This window comes from Osmerus eperlanus, chromosome 15, assembly GCF_963692335.1.
Source record: "Osmerus eperlanus chromosome 15, fOsmEpe2.1, whole genome shotgun sequence".
Taxonomy (NCBI): domain Eukaryota; kingdom Metazoa; phylum Chordata; class Actinopteri; order Osmeriformes; family Osmeridae; genus Osmerus; species Osmerus eperlanus.
The window spans coordinates 8,383,321-8,404,364 of record NC_085032.1 but is presented as its reverse complement, the minus strand read 5'-3'; the positions used below and the strand labels follow the sequence as shown (position 1 = coordinate 8,404,364).

The 21,044-nt window shown below is 46.0% G+C and overlaps 5 protein-coding genes across 11 annotated transcripts in view; 3 read left to right on the top strand and 2 right to left on the bottom strand.

Moving 5' to 3' along the window:
- Positions 1-527: 527 nt before the first annotated feature.
- On the bottom strand, positions 528-2,983 carry LOC134034918 (diamine acetyltransferase 1-like). 2 transcript variants are annotated; one of them, XM_062479621.1, is made up of 6 exons: positions 2,727-2,983; positions 2,233-2,284; positions 2,053-2,133; positions 1,585-1,707; positions 1,458-1,498; positions 528-1,286 (listed from the first exon to the last, which is right to left on the bottom strand). In XM_062479621.1, the coding sequence occupies exons 1-6, from the start codon at positions 2,790-2,792 to the stop codon at positions 1,110-1,112; spliced, it is 540 nt and encodes a 179-aa protein (XP_062335605.1). In that variant the 5' UTR covers positions 2,793-2,983; the 3' UTR covers positions 528-1,109. The 2 variants fall into 2 exon arrangements, with proteins under 2 accessions (XP_062335605.1, XP_062335606.1); XM_062479622.1 differs by having other exon boundaries at positions 1,585-1,686; positions 2,727-2,981.
- A 653-nt stretch (positions 2,984-3,636) lies between these two features.
- acot9.1 (acyl-CoA thioesterase 9, tandem duplicate 1) lies at positions 3,637-10,058 on the top strand. 2 transcript variants are annotated; one of them, XM_062479572.1, is made up of 16 exons: positions 3,637-3,777; positions 4,385-4,479; positions 4,570-4,596; positions 5,415-5,460; positions 6,121-6,291; positions 6,395-6,432; positions 6,955-7,038; positions 7,138-7,241; positions 7,670-7,743; positions 7,989-8,056; positions 8,149-8,260; positions 8,406-8,496; positions 8,681-8,766; positions 8,851-8,938; positions 9,049-9,199; positions 9,401-10,058. In XM_062479572.1, the coding sequence occupies exons 1-16, from the start codon at positions 3,764-3,766 to the stop codon at positions 9,457-9,459; spliced, it is 1,308 nt and encodes a 435-aa protein (XP_062335556.1). In that variant the 5' UTR covers positions 3,637-3,763; the 3' UTR covers positions 9,460-10,058. The 2 variants fall into 2 exon arrangements, with proteins under 2 accessions (XP_062335556.1, XP_062335558.1); XM_062479574.1 differs by lacking the exon at positions 4,570-4,596.
- Position 10,059: 1 nt separating this feature from the next.
- On the bottom strand, positions 10,060-12,316 carry LOC134034889 (peroxiredoxin-2-like). The gene is made up of 7 exons (XM_062479575.1): positions 11,982-12,316; positions 11,731-11,848; positions 11,441-11,557; positions 11,196-11,318; positions 10,975-11,105; positions 10,566-10,600; positions 10,060-10,406 (listed from the first exon to the last, which is right to left on the bottom strand). The coding sequence occupies exons 1-7, from the start codon at positions 12,124-12,126 to the stop codon at positions 10,356-10,358; spliced, it is 720 nt and encodes a 239-aa protein (XP_062335559.1). The 5' UTR covers positions 12,127-12,316; the 3' UTR covers positions 10,060-10,355.
- Positions 12,317-12,424: 108 nt separating this feature from the next.
- On the top strand, positions 12,425-17,523 carry LOC134035111 (pyruvate dehydrogenase E1 component subunit alpha, mitochondrial-like). 5 transcript variants are annotated; one of them, XM_062479960.1, is made up of 13 exons: positions 12,474-12,555; positions 13,140-13,160; positions 13,414-13,497; positions 13,837-13,905; positions 14,028-14,201; positions 14,305-14,431; positions 14,531-14,622; positions 14,724-14,816; positions 14,929-15,084; positions 15,276-15,347; positions 15,641-15,708; positions 16,037-16,145; positions 16,525-17,523. In XM_062479960.1, the coding sequence occupies exons 1-13, from the start codon at positions 12,496-12,498 to the stop codon at positions 16,687-16,689; spliced, it is 1,290 nt and encodes a 429-aa protein (XP_062335944.1). In that variant the 5' UTR covers positions 12,474-12,495; the 3' UTR covers positions 16,690-17,523. The 5 variants fall into 5 exon arrangements, with proteins under 5 accessions (XP_062335947.1, XP_062335946.1, XP_062335948.1 ...); XM_062479962.1 differs by lacking the exon at positions 13,414-13,497 and having other exon boundaries at positions 12,448-12,555; XM_062479961.1 differs by lacking the exon at positions 13,140-13,160 and having other exon boundaries at positions 12,490-12,555.
- A 770-nt stretch (positions 17,524-18,293) lies between these two features.
- Positions 18,294-21,044, top strand: part of LOC134035138 (ribosomal protein S6 kinase alpha-3) — a 22,473-nt gene continuing 19,722 nt past the window's right edge. Inside the window, exons 1-2 of the mRNA XM_062479996.1 lie at positions 18,294-18,621; positions 20,357-20,416. Of these exons, the coding sequence (XP_062335980.1) occupies positions 18,562-18,621; positions 20,357-20,416 (120 nt within the window). The 5' untranslated portion in view covers positions 18,294-18,561. The remainder of the gene's footprint in view (positions 18,622-20,356; positions 20,417-21,044) is intronic.

The window sequence follows — 21,044 nt, the reverse complement described above, 5'->3', positions numbered from 1 at the left end:
CATATTTTAGCATATGAGAGGTGGGGGCAGGTTGACACAGCCTTACATGGCCCTGATCTTATATTTCTCCCTGTTTATCTGCTGGTTACACAGGTAGTACAGGTTTTCCATTATTTGCACATATTTCAAAAGATCAAATTTAAATCAGTGTTTGATGCCAAATCTTTTGTTTCATTTAGTCTGTGTGCGCTTTGTGCAAGGGTGTGGTTTGTAGAGAACAGAATTAATCTTTTCAGAGGTGGAACAGTCTGTGCAAACAATGGCCTGGGGTGCAGGTCTGTATTAGCATGTAGATTGATGAGTCTTTTGTTCTGCCAATGTCTGTGCAGTTGGCCAAGTCTTCTACATTGCTGCAATTAACTAAGAGAACACCCCACTCTATCTGGGACCAAGAAGACAAAGCGATGGAGTTTCACAATGTTGTTGCACTGTGATGATTTGTGTTAAAGTCTGTGAAATATTTGGAGAAGTTACCAACTGCATGGGCATACAATCCCCAAAACTGAGAACGTTTACAAATACAGGTGTGCAATTTAACCTTTATTAGCACTCAAATGTCAACTTTAGATAAAAGGCAGACTACACATTACAAGATTTACCTATATTAGTCAATAAGGAAAGTGAACAAATACAATTGAATTATGCAGGATTAAGCATCCATTTTCAAAAACTTAAACTGACTAAAATTAACAGATATAGCTCACCAAGTACATTAAATGCCCACTAGATTACTAATCTACTGCTAGTAATCTCTGATCCCAACCTCGACAGGAAGTGGTGCCTGTCAAGAATCATGAGCATGGAGAATTTGGCCAACACATTAGCTGGACTCCAGACAGCCGACTCAGAGCGTTTCATTCCACCCTTCATGATGAATGTCGTCATTCTAAACTGAGCAAATTCAAGCAAAGTAGGAAACCCCATGTGCCAACATCGCTGGTGGGGAGGTGTCAAACCGTGACTGCAACGGAAATTACACAAATCATTTCACAGTCTTATCAAGCCATTTGTTTGTGGTGACCAAACTCTCCAGCCATGTCTCTGGTTGTGACAGGGCCCCCTGTCCCCCCGTCCCTGCCCCACTCCTGGTCACTGGAACTGGGGCCAGCTCACTCCTCTGCTGGGGAGGACATCTTGTAGAGGCCCTCCTTGTCGATCCTAAAGAGCCTCCAGCCCTCCTCCAGAGAGAGGTCGGCAGCACCGCGACGCTTGTAGAACTCTATCGACGCCTTGTTGTCCTCGGCAACGATGAAGTGCATGCTGCTGCAGCGAGTTTTCACCGCCGTCTGGAGAGAACTTAAGGGTTAGATATATACACACACACAGTGACAATAACTGAGGTTTCCCTACTAGCCAAAAGTCTAAACCCTAGTAAGAATTCTCTGGCCCTACCCAGGTCAAGTATAGCACTGTAATTATGTCAAAGGATTATTTTCAATTCTATAGCATCTACTCACATGACTGAGGAGCTTCAAGATTTCAGATCCGATGCCAAACCCTGAAAGACAGAAGAAAAAAGCCGATTAAGATCAAGGAGAAAAGGTTTAGTTTGGTGAGAAAGATTTTATACGATGTTGTACTCACCCCTGTACTCTTTCATCACAAAGAAGTCCTCCAGGTAAAGGAGCTTGCCAATCCAGGGGTCATAGGTGAAGTAGTACATAGCAAAACCAATCACGGTGGGAGCTGGGCGCACACAGACATGCACTATCAATAACAAGTTAAACATCTTTGTGGGATGAGAACAAGGATGGATTTGGTAAACAGTGTGTCGGTTTCTTAAGTGTATACTTCAGAGCACCAGTGCTAAGGGGAGGCTGTGTTGAAGGCAGAGGCTGAGGTTAAAGAACAGCTTTTCACCCAAACAGGAAGTACTGTACCCACAAGACATCCACCCAAGATAAGGCAGTGTAAGTGAGTTAGAGCAGTGACTATGTAACACCCTCACAATTATTACTAGTAGGCCTAAATCTGTCGGAACAGGCAAATGGCGCCTGTGCAATGCGGAACAAAACACGTTCTGTTTATTTGAAACAAACCAACGTAGCCTACCGCTGTTCATCTGCTCCCCTGTGAACTCTGCCACAATACAGTGGTAAAACGGGTGGTCACCGAATCCATCCTCAAGCAGATCTGTGATAACAGAATTGTATAACCTCATATTAAACTTGTTCCATGTGCAATACATTTAGCCAACAGTCAGATTTCAACAGCTGTACCAATCAGACATACCTTTCTCAGTCAGTATAACTTGATCTTCCATTTCTTCATATTTTGCAAGTTCCTAGTTAGAAACATTATGTTACAGTAGGCCAATATGAGCATTAACGATTCAACACACGTTAGAATTGGTTAACTGACCGGAACTACACGATTACTAACATTTAGTTATTAATTTGCGGTCATTAGTGGACAAATCTATTTAGGGGAAATGCATCATGAAACTGAGGAAATTGATTTAAAAAAAAAAACAGGGGGACGGGGACGGAGATCCTTTTGGACCCAAACAATATGAAGCGATGACGAACTACACATCCTTCTGTACAGTCAGATATCCAGCGGAAATGCCCTACTTAGGTGGCTGTTACGTTGGCTTGATTTAGGCCCGTCACTTCATCAAAACAGAAGAGTACGTGCTGCCAGCAAGCGGCTGCTATAAAATGTATTCAGTGTATGCATCCGGCGTAACATGGATAACATCGAAATATTAAAACAGGCGACTCTACCTTTATGAGTCGCAATATGTCAGGCACGTCTTTGGGTTCAGCTTTCCGTAGTTTAAAGTTAGCCATTTTCTTCTTTTACTCTTTTTTCCTTTTCTCACTAATCCTCTGTATGTGAAGTGAAGCAATAGAAGTTTCTTCATTCGCTTCCCAGGGAGTTTACCCTCCGCAGTCAGTCTGGGATCCTGACGCTTCTGTCGGGAGAATTACATGCAGCAACTACCTGCGGGGACGAAATCAGCTGTACTAGACGGTTCTTTGTTTCTTCATGTGTTTATATACTGACCCGTGGGGGTTGGGAAGATCGGCCGTTTCTGACCAATACAAACGACGGATCGAAAAAACGTCACTACAGTCTGTTTTCCCCGGTCACAAGATCAAACGGTGTTTTGCGTGGCTGTTTAAGCCTGCCCCCTTGGTTTGGCGTTTTGGGACAACCATCAGCTTACTTGTTTATCCTGTTTTATTTGAATATAGTGAACGGGATATTACTTTTAATGCTGTGCCAAAATGTTAAACTAACCTAGGTTAAATTATAATTGAAAGTTATACTGCCTTTCATACACAAATAGTGTGTCCCAGCCTTCGTTATTTAAATAGTGTATCTCCCAGCCTTCATTATTTGTCTGACAAGGATAAACCTTACTTAAAATAAACATGTTAATACTCTGGCTCTTGGTGTAAAGGGCGGATGAGAAAGTTCTACCATCCTGCCAAGAACGCATCCGAATGATGCCTCAGCCTTCATGCTTGCTCATATAGGTTAAAAGACCTGCTAAAAAAACCCGGATCGGTTAGCAATCAGATTTTTTAAACCAAAATGCATTTTACATTTGGCAAACTGTTATCCTGTCATGCGCGTTTACGTTAAATAAAAATAGTTGCACGTTTACTTCAATGTTTACGTGCGGAAGCAAACTTATGTACAACAAGGAAGTGATTTTCTGTGTTCATCTCCCTTTTGGATCTGTCTACCCATGGTGTTGTAGCTTTCCTCTAAAATCCCAGTTGCTAGCACTTGAATTGTAGCTAATACAGAAATGCTGTTACCAAGGTTCGTAGCTACTATCAAGAGCATCCAGGAATCCGTTTAAATTGAGTTGAGCCAGCAATTTAACGATAGCTACGTACTCCTTAAAATATCTAAATTAGCCAGCCAGCTAGCTGTAAACTACCACATTCTCTGCAGCCTGTAGGCTAGCTCCCAGTAACTGCCATCCACAAAGTTTAATCAGCTGCTGCTTTATTAAGCAGCTATCGGTATATTGGGACCGTACGGTGTTTGCTAGCTAGCTTATTATGTTGCCTGAAAACCAGTATGTTATCATGCAGGGTCCAACTTTGTTTTGCACAGGGTGTGTCTACTCTTATCTAGTTCCAGCACAATTCAGCGAGATCAGTTGTACGGTTTCATTTGACACTATTAGTAGCTACCGCTCGAGCCCATTGTACCAAAATGACAGCCTGTCAAGACGTGTCTGTCATGACGCAAAAATAGATACAACTGGTCTTTCTGCCGTCGGGCAGGACTCTTCTTGGCTATCAAAGGGATGTCTACGACGCTCACTGATGTTTAGAAAGTTGCCCAGGGGGGTGCATTTACAGCTAGCTACAGAGTTGGAACGCGGACTGTCAGTCAGGGGTGTGTTATTCTTTTACAGGTTACTCATGATGAAGTCGGCTGCATCCTTCACGTGCAGGGCGTTCTCTCGCAGGGGCATGTCCTTACAGGGAAAGGCACCTGATATGGCAGAGGGTAAGAAGGAGGAAGACCCAGTCGATAGATTCATTGCTTTTGTGCTTCACCCATGACCCCTGACCCCAATGATGTTTTGTGTCTCCACAGAAAATTCACACTTGCTTGTGACCAATGGTGTGTGTTGGTAAACCAGAATTAATCACTGTGTACTGTATTCAGTCCTAAATTAATATAATTCTGTCTGCATGTTTACATTTACAATTTATTCACAAAGCAGACCGCATGTTGCTAACCCTAATGTCACTTTCTCTTCTTACACACTGGTTCATGCCCAGCTCCTTTATGTGGTCTCTGTTGGTTCTCTCTTTACACTAGACCCAGAGATAGAACCTTGCACAATTAACAACAGTGTTTACCTACAAACATGTTCCTTGTTTAGTTGGTTGCTGCCTGGGTGACTGGCGCTATCTTCTCTCTCTCTAGGATCCCTCCAGATTCTCTCTGTTTTCTCTCCCAATTCTCCTGTTTCATATAGTCTCAATAGTATGACATAACTGAAAAACCTGAGACATCACTTGGATGGGCCAGACAAATGAAGGCTAAATCAAATTGTAGAAAGTGCACTTTATAAGTGTGCACGTTAAGTATAATTATAAGCCTACTTACTTTCTGCCACATATGTCATTAAATATGCCGAACAATACACCAGACAATACATTGTTAATTTGAACTGCACTTTCACGACACAGTTTTCTTAACTTAGCTGACATTCATACACTGCTTTATTCTGTTTGTGCTACACCGAGAAGGCTGGGAAAAAAGCTATTCTCTGCTGCGCCTCCCAGATTACTGTCCTTGATTGTGGCTGACTCAGATTATGTTGCCTGAGACAATATGAAAGCTGCATCTTTGTACATTCTGTTCTGACTCACATTCACGCACACACTCAAATATCCACAACGTTCTCATGGTATTGTGTGGTTGTTTTTCAGTTCGCAACAGACTGAGGGCAATTGTGGGAGCATCTACTAACTGGAGGTACGCCAACATCATAGCTACTTTGTACTGAGATATCCCTCTGAAAACAATGTGTCATGTATTTTAAAAGTTGACTGGATCTTTGGAAAGAAGAGAGCCTTGTTTTATGGTCGTAGATGTGAATGATCTTGACCACTGTACATGCCCACAGATACTTACTTCATGTACTTATTGTCTTATCGAATCCACCACTTTTTGTGACCTCATATATTGTTGTATGCCATGTTCATTGTGAGCTCATTCTCTTTAAACTCCAGTTATTATTACAAAACAGACCATGCAAATCTCCATTGAATTCTCTTGTTAGTGGTCTACATGCATTGTGACATCACAGGGGCGGGGGTTTGTTTTAAAATGTTGGTTGGACAGCTTTTTTTGGGAAGCACCCATTAAATATGATTTTCTTAATAAAAAAGGGGGGTTGGGGGCAGATTTGCCATTTTCTAAAAGTGTGTGGGACATGTATAAAGATACTCATGCCCTTGTGACATCATAAACAGCTATTGCTGTGACATTGAGAGCCTGGCGCATGTTGTCACAACAGCCTTTTTGTCGACAACACTATCAAATTTTCAAAGGCGTAAACGGAACGACTCTTTCAAAGAAACACTTTCACCTTTTGGCCTCGTGACAGTATTTGTTTTCTCTGCGGGGGTGAAGTGACCACCAGCAGGCGTTGGAGGACCGCCTGTCGCTGTCTTCCCAGCTGGCCCGCTCTCAGGACGAGCTGCCTGTCAGGAGGATGAAGGACAGCTACATCGAGGTCCACCTCCCCTTGGGCACACAGCCACGCCTCCGGGAGAGTTACCTCACCTTCCACAACAGTGTCAGGTATAACACTCACACACACACACACACACTACTACTACAGTGGCGTCATATGCACGTACGTACAGACATATTCATTCTCCCCAGCTTCCTCTTCCCCTTGCAGGTTTGGAAGAATCTTGGAAGACCTGGACAGTTTAGCAGGTATTCGTTGAATGTCGCATTGTAATGTGCCCTGGCTTAGCCCACGTCTGTCTCGAACATGTTTTAAAGCCACTCTTGTCTTGGCATACCTGTCTGCTCCTTTTAAATAGCCTGTGAACAGCTCATCACCAGCTGACATATCTACCAGCTTAAACAAAATGTCTTCAAGGTGTTTACCCTGTTGGAGAACACTACTCCTATTTCATGAGTGAATTAATATCAATAGATGGGCCTTAAACAGGTTTGACAAGTTTCGGAGGGCCAATTAAAAAAAAAAAAAAAAAAGGTTTTCTTTTGATAGTTAGATTGGAAAATGTCTTCTCAGAAATGTATATGAATATTTTACAAATAATAGACCTACTTGATTAGTAGTTCTCTCTCTCTCACACGCACTTATCATCTATCGTCGCTACCTGCCAAACTGTCAAAGTGAAACAATTCTATTTTAAAAGGATTTTACTGTGTGTACTTGCAGCTGTTACCTATAGACTGTGTGACCTATCTCTCCTGTTTGCTCCCCAGTGCTTATCTGCTACTCCCACACGCACAACGAGGCGCTGAAGAGGTCTCCTCTGTCCATTGTCACCGCCCTGGTTGACAAGATAGGTAGGACATCCAAAATGAAGGAAACCGCCCTTTTTCTCATTTGGCGTGGGGTTTCATAGTGATGGATAATTAAAATCTTTATTGTTTGTGATGTCACAGACATGAGGAAGCACATCATCTACCCTGACTGTGACATTAAGTTAACTGGTCATGTGACGTGGGTGGGGAAAACCTCCATTGAAGCCAAGATGCACATGACTCAGGTATATACACTGACACATGTCACGTACTACTGGACACCTTGTCTTGTTATGGCTCTATGAACACCAGATATTTACAGTGAGGGATGTAACAAGGTGATTTGAGGACTAGTGGCATAGTGAAAATAGCCCCATCTCAAGGAAATTCTGTTAAATGACAATTCATCCCATGCTCTGTGCATACATGTACAACATAACCTGTTACTTCTTACACCAAATAAGAAATGCCCTATGTATACATTTTTGAACTTGAAGGCCTACTAAGACCTTCAACATAGAACGTTGTATCTGTCATGCAAGAATACATTCCCCAAAATTTCCATGGAAAGTTTAGACAAATTCAATAGTTTTCAAATGAATTGGGTGCATATACTCACACATAGTGTGCTCTAATACATTGTATAAAGATGAAATGTCTGTATTTTTTCTAGTATCACGAGGGAGCCTACACTCCAGTTCTGGATGCTACGTTTGTCATGGTGGCCAGAGACCCAGAAAACAAGAGGTCGGTTGTCCCATCTTCTCTCCATCCATCCATCCACCCATCCATCTTCTCTCCATCCATCCATCTTCTCTCCATCCATCCACCCATCCATCTTCTCTCCATCCATCCATCCACCCATCCATCTTCTCTCCATCCATCCACCCATCCATCTTCTCTCCATCTATCCACCCATCTTCTCTCCATCCATCCGTCGGCCTATTCATAATACACATCTCTCTTTCTTCCCCACCCTCCCCTTCTCCCAGGGCTGCGTTTGTAAACCCACTAAAGCCAGAGGGTCCGGAAGAGGAGAAGCTCTTCCAGGAAGGAGAGAGTAAGATCATAGGTCTTATCCGTGTAATAATATACACTCATCCCTGTGGTGCAGTGTGCGGGTGGTAACCCTCTCTCCTCTCCGTCTCCCAGTCAATAAGACCCGTCGTGTGCAGCTGAGCTCTGCCTCCCTGCTGAAGGTGGCTCCCACCGGCGAGGAGAGGAAGATCATCCACAGCTTGTTCCTCAACACGCTCGACACCAAGTACGACACACGCGCGCGCGCACATGCTCAAATCTCTCACCGACACAGATTCGCACACAGTTGTGTGCGTGTGTGTGTGTGTGTGTGACAGTTTGCTGTTTGAGAGTGTTCCATGCATCGTCTGCGTGTCCCCTGTCTGCTGTAGGACGGTGAGTTTCCGGGGCCGAATCCTGCCTCCTAACTCTGTGTGGATGGAGGACGCCAAGGTGAAGGGACTGGAGATCTGTCACCCACAGGTGAGAGAAGGGAAAAGAGAGAAAGATGGTGAGGAGGAGGAGGAGGAGGAGGAGGAGGAGGAGGGGATAATAAGTCAGTTAATCTCTAGTTGGGCGTTCATCAGTTGTTTGCTTTTGTGTTCATGGTATTCTGGGCTTGGTGTGTGTGTGTGTGTGACGTCCAGCCTGTCTGTGTCTTGTCCAGGAGAGGAACATCTTCAACAGGATCTTTGGAGGCTTCCTGATGAGGAAGGCCTATGAGCTGGGCTGGGCCAACGCTTTCTCTTATTGGTGGGTTGGAATCTCTGTGTGTGCTTGGGTGTTTTTTTTTCAGCCCAGCGACCGCCCCTGATGTGTGCTCCCTACGTTTCATAGTGGGAGTCGACCGAGCCTGGTTGCTGTTGACGACATCCTGTTCCAGAAGCCTGTAGAGATAGGCTCTCTGTTGTTGCTGTCATCACAGGTGAGTGTTTGTGTGGGATGTGTGTTGACTTTCCCTGGAGGGTCAATAAAAAAAAGTTTGATCTTGGAACTGTTAAAACAGACTGTATTGACCGTCCCTTTTATCATCAGGTGTGTTACACTGAGGGGAAGTACATCCAGGTCAGAGTTCACACGGAGGTGATGGACCCCCTGACCCGGCAGCACAACACCACCAACGTCTTCCACTTCACCTTCCTCTCCGAGACGGACGTCCCCAACATCGTCCCCCGGAGCTACGGAGGTCAGTCCCTGCTCCTCTCAACCCCTCATGACCTTCTTCAGTCTTTTACACCTGCAGCGGTTGTCATTGTTACATCTGTAGATTATTATTATTCTATTTTTCAGGGTAGGTGAACCCCCACCACCCTGATTTAGGTGTTACTCGATCGTTCTTCCTGTAAATGATCTACATGTCATGCTCCTGTAATGTTTGTGTCCACAGAGTCCATGCTGTACCTTGATGGGAAGAGACACTTCAACCAGACCGTGGAGTCCATATGAGACCACAAGACACGTGATCGACCAACCCAACTGCCTGCCGAAGCCTTAGTGTCCCACAAACTCTGCTCAGCGTCCTCCGTGGGAGAACATGATCCAGGTCATAGGTCAACTATTGTATTTTGTTCTCACTCTTTGTTGATGCATGAACCTCACATAGCTGAGAACCATCCAGATCCAGATCCTCGTGTTTGTTTGGGCTTTAAAGACACATACATCCCTTTGCCTTTACCTTTTACTGTCTACAGTATATATTACTACAGTATACTGTATATAATTTCTTCTATGTCTTAGCTTTGTATGCACATATATTTTGCAGTTACTTGGACATTTTGCGGTTACTTTTTTAAAAATGCACTTTTAATGTACTTTTTTCTTACATTTGATATACTCATGCATCTGTATGTAAATGTTGATGGGAAGATACATTCTGAGGGAGTTATTCATGCTATTATTGGTGAACTGCAATAAATAGTATGAAAATATTTATCTTATTATAAATAAATAGTATAAATCAACAGTGTTTCATCACATTCATCGGACAGAATTCTCTCCACACAAACCACTTGTATGGGTGCCATCTGATAAATAAAATAATTTGATGTTAACAGTGGTTGGCTTTATTTGAGAAATGAATAACATCCATAGACAAAGAAAATCAATACTGGAAATTACAGAACCAGTGTATCTAGTTTGATTAGCTCCATAGCTCCATCAGTCTCAAATGATCTGGCACTAACTAAAGATGCGGCATATGATATGGTGAATAGAACATTCCTTTGGTTGTCAACAAACTCCAATGGAAATACTGCCACCTTGTGGTGTTTGGAGGTAGTGGCAGGTGATGGAAAGGAACCATGATGATGAAGGGATTTACTGAACCATTTTTAGTGCTTAACTCACAGTTCCTGCTTGGGCCATCTGGCTCTCAAAGCTTCCTCAGGATTGATCTAGATGTATGATAAATTAAACAGTGTAATACACTGACAAGAAACTCAGACATACCAGAAGGTGATACGTGCATCACTAGAATAATAATATGACAACATAAGACTGAATAGATAATAACATAAGAATGAAAAACAATATAAATTCCATCAATTACTCACCGTGTCATCACCTAGTTTCCAGCCAGCGGGACACACTGTAACAAGAAAGAGAAGAGAGACACATTTGTTTATAATGCACTTACTCACCTGTCAGTGTATGTACTGCAGGGCCTGGATCTCTACCCACCTGCCCCATGTCTGTGAGTGTACTGCAGGGCCTGGATCTCTACCCACCTGCCCCATGTCTGTGAGTGTACTGCAGGGCCTGGATCTCTACCCACCTGCCCCATGTCTGTGAGTGTACTGCAGGGCCTGGATCTCTACCCACCTGCCCCATGTCTGTGAGTGTACTGCAGGGCCTGGATCTCTACCCACCTGCCCCATGTCTGTGAGTGTACTGCAGGGCCTGGATCTCTACCCACCTGCCCCATGTCTGTGAGTGTACTGCAGGGCCTGGATCTCTACCCACCTGCCCCATGTCTGTCAGTGTACTGCAGGGCCTGGACCAGGCGCAGGGTCTCGTCCACAGAGCGTCCGACTGGCAGGTCATTCAGGGTCGCCTGCCTCAGGACCCCGCGGCCATCGATGATGAAGAGACCCCTGAGAACGAATAGAGATGGACATTGATGCCAAAAAGGCCTGTGTGTGTGGTGTGTGTATGTGTGGTATGTCTGTGTGTGTGACTCTGACCTCAGTGAGTGTCCCAGGTCCTCCAGGTACACTCCGTAGTCATCGGCGATATGATGTGTGAGGTCAGAGAGGAGAGGGATGTTCATTGGTCCAAGACCGCCCTGCTTCCTGGACAAGTTTATCCTATTGGCAAGAAGACACCCAATCCCACACAGTGTACGGAGTTACAGTATTATTTATCTTATATCATTTATCATATTATTTATCAATGGTCAGTAAAAGTTGGTTGGTGAGAGAGATCATACCAGGCCAGGTGTGAGAAGTGTGAGTCTACGGAGCAAGCAACCACCTCGGCTCCTATTTCCCTGAATTGCTGCACGCGCTCACTGAAGGCTATCACCTCTGTGGGGCAGACAAACGTGCTGGGCAACACACAACAGATACATGATATTACTCATCTACATAGCTGTGACACATTCATCCCAAATGGATTTCACAGATGACATGTCCCTGACATTCGTCCATGGTTTGCCTGTTTGTCTCTGGGATGGTGTTTGTTACAGACAAAAGAGCACAGTTTGAGTGTGTCACTCACAAGTCTAGTGGGTAGAAGAGGAGGACAAGGTATCTCCCTCTGTAGTCAGACAGACGGAGCTGTTTGAACTCTCCGTTAATCACAGCTGTAGCCTCCCAGTCGGGAGCCCTCTTAGAGACTAGAGAGAGACACAGAGAGAGAGAGAGACACACGCAGTTTGAGACTACACCGATCGAGACACACAATCAATTATATTTTTGCATTATATTGAGCTTTCCTGTGAGTGTGTAGACACCCGATAATAGACGCACTCTTTGCCTTGCTCAGGTGGAGTGAAGGGTGGCGAGGAGAGCAAAGGTCCCTCGGATTCCTGGATGCCTGGACTGTGGTCTTAAGTTGCAGAAATAGCAAATAAATCAGACACACACTAAAAAATGAATACTGCTGGGATGACATATCTAAATTTTTCCTTTGCGTCAGTCTAAACTCAAGAGAAAACAGAACTACCGAAAACCTGCGCGTGCATGACGCCAACAGCTGAGAAGTATCGATTTTTCCCCTGGGAAATGTGACTCAATACACTATTCATCGCTTCCTTCCCTCATCTCCTTTCCTCCATTGGTAAGGAAGAAGAATATCTAAATCCCCTTAAATTGTCATAAAATGTTCATTGGCTGTCTGCAGTACAAGAAAGACAATACTTGTAGGATTTATATGCTTGCCTAGTCTATCCTCATATTTGTGACGTCACGGGCCCACAGTCGACAACTTCCGTGTTTTGCTAATCCCGGTAGGTCGGAGCAGTGCTGTTGGTGTCCGATTAGCATGCAAAATATGCTGACCCTCATTTCCAACGTGTTCAGAGGTACCGCCACCAAAAATGTGGTGAGTAAAATAACTCTATTTGGGGTTTAATTTAATTGAAAATACAACAGTTTTTAAATAGGCTAGATTGCTATAAAGCAATGTTGAAGATGGGTTGCCAGTGGCGACGCAGTGGGACCCATTTAGCAGGCGCTGACCTTGTAGCCAGACGCCTGGAGACAAATCCTGTCTGTACAATGCGCGACAATCGCGATATACGCTTTTCTCTACTTATGTGCACGTGACATTTGTGCTGATGACATGTGTTGAGCGCTAGGGTTATGAATGACTCATCATGCCATGTTCCCTTTTAGTAGGGATAGCCAGACAATATCTTTACATTGTCGGTATTTGCCACACGGTGGCGCCTCTTGTCTGTATTTGCAGGTAAAGTAGGTTAATCTCTGGCTGTCAGCCAACGTTCACTAAAGTAGAATCTCTATAGAAACGTAGTGGTAGGCGTTGATGGGCTCCGTTAGTATTATTATCCAACAGGCTTTTCAGCCTGTGAATGCCTCACTCCCTTTCATCTCATCTGACATGCACAGTGTAGGCCTAGGCCTAATCTACCCGTGCCCTTCTCATTCTCTCTGTCTGGCCCATAGGGAGCACAAACAGTGTCAGAGGTAAGCAGATCATGCAGCTCTACTCTGTAGTTGCAGTCTGTAGGCCTTAATACAAGCAGGTCTGCTCTAGTCTATGTCTGTACAGTTACACAATACCCTGACTCTCTGTGGCAAACTGTGGTTGGTAGCTGTAGTGATGTGGTTTACAACTGGTGTTCAGATATTCCCGTTAGTCTGAAACCTACCATCCCGTTTGATGATTTCCTGTCGTAGTCGTGCTCTGGTCTGATTGGTTGGTTCCTTTGTTCTCCAGTTGCTGATTCGCCTGTCCGAACACGTCGATTTAACCTCACCGCCCGCCTCGGCAACGCCCCGGCAACCACCTAAACCACCACCAGTCAGTACCAGAGCACCCAGGCTAGAGCTAGCCTTAATACTAGCTAGCCCCAGACCACTACTCATACCTGACTACACATTCAAAACCAATACCAGTTAATATTGAGAACAAAAACTACCTGTAGCACTCTGGCTACTCGGGCAAAGTAGGTAGGGAAAAATAGAGGACAAGGTGGGGTGCCTTCCCTCTGTACTATGGGTTGATTTGTTTCCACTGTCAGCAGAGAGGGAATTAAAACCTTGTTTTCAATGCAAACATCTGTGCCTGCGAGTGTTTGTGTGTGTGTGTGTGTGTGTAACTTCTGTGTGGCACCAAAGTCTTCCACATCTGTCTCTCCAGGGCGCCATGGCGGTGGTTTCGGCACGCTCCTACGCTGACTTCACCCAACAGGCCAGCTTTGACATCAAGGTGAGTCAGCACGCACACACACACACACGCACACAGACACACAGACAGACACACAGACAGACAGACGCGCGACCTTTCATCTACAATGATCTTTTCCCATGTGTGTCCTCTCCTCCCTGTAGAAGTGTGATATCCACCGCTTGGAGAGTGGTCCGCCCGTGGTAGCGGAGCTCACCAGGGACCAGGGCCTGCAGTACTACCGGACCATGAACACCATGAGACGCATGGAGCTCAAGGCTGACCAGCTCTACAAACAGAAGATCATCAGGGGGTTCTGCCACCTGTACGACGGACAGGTCAGCGCTCACACTCGCATCACTCGCCCGCAGTCGTGCGACAAAGCCCGGCGCACGAATGCACTTTTTCCTCACACCCACTTCTGTTTGGGCTCCCATTCAGGAAGCGTGTGCCGTTGGCATCGAGGCAGGCATAAACCTGTCCGACCACCTGATCACGGCCTACCGTGCGCACGGCTACACCTACACACGGGGTGTGCCCGTCAAAGAGATCATGGCGGAACTCACAGGTGAGATGATTAATCTGGTGGTCGGGAGTCGCCTGCCTTGGCGCGAGCTGCGTCATAGCTGAAAGTCATGGGATTCTCTTTCTGCGCCGTCTTCCCCAGGTCGGAAAGGAGGCGTGGCTAAGGGGAAAGGAGGATCCATGCACATGTACGCGGAGCACTTCTACGGAGGCAACGGCATTGTGGGAGCTCAGGTAATGCTCACACACACACACACGCGGATGCTGAAACTATAAGTTAAAACGGGGGGGGGGCATTCCCATCCTGATTTGTGTGTGTGTGTGTGTGTCTTCAGGTTCCACTGGGTGCAGGTATTGCCCTAGCATGTCAGTACCAGGGTAACAACCAGGTGTGTGTGACGCTCTACGGTGACGGAGCAGCCAACCAGGTGAGACTCTGTGAACTCTGCCCAGACTGGCTACATCTTCACTGTGCTTTATTTGCTCCTTCTCTGCCATCTACTTCCTGGTTGTGACCCACCCACTCTGTCGTCCAATCAGGGCCAGATCTTCGAGTCGTACAACATGGCGGCCCTATGGAAGCTGCCATGTATCTTCATCTGTGAGAACAACAAGTATGGCATGGGGACGTCTGTGGAGAGAGCCTCAGCCAGCACTGACTACTATAAGAGAGGAGACTTCATACCAGGAATCAGGGTCTCTCTCTCTCTCTCTCTCTCTCTCTCTCTCTCTCTCTCTCTCTCTCACACACACTCACTCACTCACTCACTCACTCACTCACTCACTCACATACACACTGACTGCTGTAGGAGAGGATACTTCATACTAGGAATCAGGGTGAGACACACACACAGCCTACCTGACCTGTGAACTTTCTCTTGGTCCAGGTGGATGGAATGGATCTGCTGTGTGTGAGAGAAGCCACCAAGTTTGCAGCGGATCACTGCAGAGCTGGGAAGGTGAGTTCCTATTGGTGCAGAGCTGGGAAGGTGAGTTCCTATTGGTGCAGAGCTGGGAAGGTGAGTTCTTATTGGTGCAGAGTTGGAAAGGGCTCAACAGTCAAAGCTCTGAGACCAGTAAACACTTACTGGGCTGGAAAACAAAGATCAAACAGACTTTTGAGCGTCACCAGCGGGGCAAAAGAGAGACTTCAAAGAGGGATCAGAGGAATAGAGCGACCACAGAGGCTTGAGTCTCGAAGGCCAGTAGAGGGAGAGACGTATTGAAGTGCTCCTGGTCCCGTGTGCTCTAGGGCCCTATCCTAATGGAGCTGCAGACCTACCGCTACCACGGACACAGCATGAGTGACCCTGGGGTCAGGTGAGATAGACACCAAACCATGACCTTTAGACTTTTTGATAGTCACCTGACCTCGTTTACCTCTCCCCCCCATCCCTCACACCACTGTCTTCCTCCTGTCCTTGTCAATCACTTCCCTGACTTTATTATTGTCATTTTTTTGGCCAATCCCTGTTGCTCGGTAGTAGATGGGCAGTGATACGTTTTGTCAAACACTTCCTCTTCTCCGGGTCTGTCTCTCCTAGCACACAGGGCCCTGTTGCAGTGGCCTCTTTCTGATTGGGCCATGGACTGACAGTTATGCTTGTTTAACCCCAGCTTCCCCTCTGTGTGATGTAACTTCCTGTAGCTACCGTACACGTGAGGAGATCCAGGAAGTGCGCAGTAAGAGTGACCCCATCTCCACGCTGAAGGACCGCATGCTCAACAACAACATGGCCTCAGTGGAGGAGTTCAAGGTACTGGAGGCAGACATACACACGCCAACATCTACTCACAGACGGTGATGAAATCAGATGAATCAGTCAAACTCAATAAATACCATTCTAAAATGTCAAAGGAATGTGTCAAAATGTTAAGTCTATAATTGTAATTATTATCACAGTTGTTGACATGCACCTTGTGTAGTCTGCCAGGACTGTGATGATCTTGATGACCTTGGACTGCTGTTGTTTGGTTTGGTTGATGTTCCTTATCTGTCTATGGTCTATATGTTCCTTTCTGTAACCCCAAATAGCCTCTTGGAGAACATTCAAGTTCTCTTGTCCAGTCTAATCAATAGGAGCGATGGGGAGCCGATGAATGAACATGAAGGTCACTGTCCTCCGTCTCCTGCAGGAAATCGACGTGGAGATCCGGAAGGAGATCGAGGAGGCGGCCCAGTTTGCCACCTCCGACCCCGAGCCTCCATTGGAGGATCTCTGTGACCACATCTTCTACAACGAACCACCCATTGAAGTCCGTGGAATTCACCCTTGGTCCAAGCTGAAGTCTGTGAGCTAGATACACACACACTAAATCCTGGTTAAGAAAGAAGCACGCGCACAAGCCTGTGAACCAATCAGTGAGTCTCATTCCCCCACTCAGCTTACTGTGAACGCACAATGAGAGACGACCGTGCTGTGGTCCACAGTGGGTCAGGTAACAGCATTCCCTGTGGGGCCTAGTCGAGCACCCATAATGTTATTTATTGAGACTATTTGTAGATAGATTTTTATTATTCATGTATTTATAATCCTTCTTGTGGTTATGTGGGATCATTTTATTGGTCAGAATAGGTTCCATCCTTGTCCCCACATACCAGTTTGTACCACATGTGTAATAGCGCTGGGCTCTTGGAATTTGATCAGGCCTTTCATTATCACACTTATCTTTAGACAAACAAGCAGTAGAGAAGTTTGACATTGAGATTCGACAAGACACTTACTGTAATGAACCATCATGGGAGGAGTCGCCACACTCTCCTCTGTGGCTCAGTGGGAGTTTGAGGCAGGAGCAGCTTGTTGAGTCTTTGTTTGAAATGTCACTTGCTAGCATTGGCTCACTGTCAGATGGTGTGGTTTTGGGGAACTGGCTAATGTTAATATGATGTAAAAGATTTGAAGGTCAATGGCTGGATGTTGTGGTTTGGGTAAACCCAACTAGCATCTCTTTATGGATGAAGTTATTGCAGGATAACATCAGAAACAATATGAATTGGCTGCTTGCATTTTCCTTCTCTCTCTTTATCCTACTGAGCCATGCACTGCGTGAATATTAGGCCAACGCCTGAGTGGAAATGGAAATACTGCTTGTAATGCAGTGATGTCAATGATGAAATAAAGATGACTGACCCTGGATTATTGCATTTTGTGCTTATTGTTCCTCATGTCTATTTGGATGCCATGCAATGAATGAAAGTGAGGTGTTGCTCCATCTTCCACCACTAGTCGTCAGCCGCAACTTGCACCTCAGGAAACACCCTTGCTCTATTTAAACCAACCCTGTGTGAAGAAGGCTGGTTAAAATGTCAGATTGGAAGTTGCAGAGTTATGAGGGAGTCGCTGCCGCCCACAGCACATCTTTAGTCACAGATAATGATTCTGTGGTAGGCTGCTCTCATTATATCCCCGTGTGCGGCGCGTGCTCAGATAAAAATAGACGATAATAAAAGACTTGCGCTGACGACCTACACCATCGGAGACTGCCGACTTCAGATATGGCGACGCTAGATATTCACCTGATGGTGTTTTCCACGACACCCTGAAAATGTGGTAACATCACCTAACTTGTGTATAGTAGCCTATCCAAGGTGATGAAACTATCCCAGTCAGTGGCCGGAAGCGAAAAGAAGACTGACCAAGTAATGTACTGGACAATGAATGTCTCAATACATTAACTAATAGTTTCAGGTTGCTCATCAAAATGTATGAATATCTGCTTTGACATTCCTATTGGCATTTTATGGCCTTGCTCTGAACTCTCACCTGCCCGCATGCTGTCGTGTTCTGAAGAGTACGCCCCTACAATGACGCAGGCGTGACTCAACCCTCTGACAGACAGGTAAGCCGACACCCGACGCCATATTGGGAAATAACGGAAGTGAGAGAGCGAGCGAGGCAGAGAGAAATAGAGAGAGAGGGGAGAGTGTGTGTGTGTGTGTGTGAGAGAGAGAGAGAGAGAGAGAGAGGGGACGACAGTCGATACGGTCGTCTCTACTACACACAAGGGCGAAAGTAGAGAGTTTCCGAAAAGGCGTTCCATCCGGCGCGTTTTCATGTTTAGACAGTGTTTTAAAGGAAGGGGCGGTTGCTGTTTATAACTGTTCGCTGTTGCCTGTGTCTGAAATACTAGACCAGAATCAGAGTGTAACAGGGACAACTCGGAGCTGCGAAGATGCCGCTGGCACAGTTGGCAGATCCTTGGCAGAAGATGGCATTGGGGAGGGCGAGTGAGGTGAGTGTGTCTGTGTACGTGTGTGTGTTTGAGAGAGAGAGAGAGAGAGAAAGAGAGGGAGAGAGCGAGAGAGTGTAGTGTGCGTGTGTGTGTGTGTGTGTGTGTGAGAGAGAGACTACTGCTCTGTACAGCAGCTTACAAAACACTGTCACTTTATCGCTGCCGGTATCAAACCCACATCGATAGGCTATTGTAAAGTAGGGCAGCAATATAGCCGAACGTCTGAACGACTACAATGCTTTACTTAGTTCAAAGACTACTCACAGAATGTTCAGTTCTGTGATTCATAAATCGTTTTTTTGGGGGGGGGGGGGGGGGGGAATTGTGCTTTCTTTTTTCACGGGCCAAGGGGATTTTTTAGAAGGCCTGTTTATTTCGGCCTTTCAGCTTTGGTGTGATCAACATTGTATCCGACTCTGATTTGAAAAGGTAGCCAGAAGCTAGCTAAAGCAAGGGGTTGGTGTCACTGGCTTAGGCTGCCTGGTGACCACAGGATGAGCTTGGTGCGTGCGGTTTCCTGTATTCAGTTTCTGTAGTGTTTAGAGAGGAGCGACTTCAGCCGTCCACTTGTGTAGGCTCATACAGTCTATCATCTGAATCACACAAGTTTTTAGAACTTAATCCACCATGAGGAGTCAGTAAATTGAGGAGTCCTGTTCCTGGCTGTCGTACCTGTGGCCCTTCACACACCTGTTTGGGTCTGGTTGTGTGTGTGTGTGTGTGTGTCTGAGGGGAGGGGTAAGAAGGAACACGAGTTCTAAGAACCTGTCAGATAACAGTTTCCAGGCTGCAAAAACACACACACACAAAAAAGGATGTTGTGAAATATTTGGAAAGGCAAAGTGGTGAGGGTTATGAACACATGAGCCTAAATCCATTGCACAACACGCACACACAAGCCATACAAAGGCTGCATTGGAGTGGAAAATTGTCAAACAGTTCTCAGTACATGTAACCAACATCTATGTGTATTCGCTCGTGCATGCGTGCACTCTCCAAGAGCTTTATTCAAGGTTCCACAGGAACAGCTCTTTAATGTTAGACAAGAGTGTGACCTCCCTCCCTCCTCCCTCCCTCCTGTTGCTTTTCTAACCATCTATCCATTTCTCCTCCCTGTCCCTCCGTACCACTCGTATATCACTATCCTGGTAATTCTCAATCCACCTCCGTCTGCCCTCTCATTCCGTGCTCTATCATTGGCTCCTCTCATCCCTCCGTTTTCCATCTTTCATTCCTGCCCTGTCCCCGTCTCCCCTCCTCGCCAGCTCATCCTTCAATCATCTCACAACATGCTTTTCTGGCTTAGCTCTGTCCTGGGCCAGCCCCGCAAAGTAACAATAATCGTCATTAGAACTGTCTAAAGTCTGCAGACAGCCTATCATTAATAACAGGTGCGTAGCACACCAAGCCGGATTGGATTCTCTATTGTACTAATCTCTGGCGTTTACTGTGATGAGGTATGGTGGAGGGGAGAAAGGCAACAGCAAGCTGCCACGCGGCGTGTCTGTTGTGGAGTGACCTTGGGTCCTGGTTCATGCTGGGACTGAGCGACATGATGTGGGGTTACTAGACCCAGAGCAGCGCCACTTACTCGGTCTGGTGGCTCAAACCTGCTGTGGCTTTGAACCCAGAGTGACATGACAGTCTTGATTATAACCCCATGATGGCAGCATGATCACACTGCGGGTGTGTGTGTAGTATTTACATGTTGTGCTCTGTCTTCTGTGCTCTGCAGGATGCTCATCGCCATGTCCTGGAGGATTCTGTAGGGGAGGATGACTCCCTGTCCTGTAATGTAAGTCTACACTCTCTCTCTCTCTCTCTCTCTCTCTCTCTCTCTCTCTCTCTCTCTCTCTCTCTCTCTCTCTTTCCCTGTCCCTTTCTCTCTGCCTCTCTTTCCTCTCTCTCTCCCTCTTTTTCTCTGTCTGTCTCTCTTTCTCTCTGTGACGGATAGAGATTTAGAGAGAAAGAGGGAGAGAGTGTGCTGTCGTCAAAGGCTGGGATGTGCTCTAATGGCTATTGATGAGTGGTGTCCAGCATATGTGTGTACACATGGTGCTACATGGTCCTATGGATGACTCAATCGATCTGACTTCATCACTGATGGCCAGCTGTGTCGTGGGAGTCCGATGCTCTCCAACCTGGCTACCCGGAAGGGGGATGTAGAAAATCTGTTGGCCCAGTGGACCTGGTTCTGTCGGGATACAGTTTTTAGTTCCAGCCCAGCATTGGGTCACTGGCGTAACTGATAAATATAGCATGGCCACAGCAGGTTATGTGGTTGTAAACAGCTAGGTTGGAACCATGGCGGTTCTCCAGGAATAGGATTAGAAGCACTGATCTGTATAGTTCAGTGCTTCCCCACTTAGTTTAGATGTGTTCTGTTTAAGTGTGTGTGTGTCTGTGTGTGTCTTTCCTCTCCC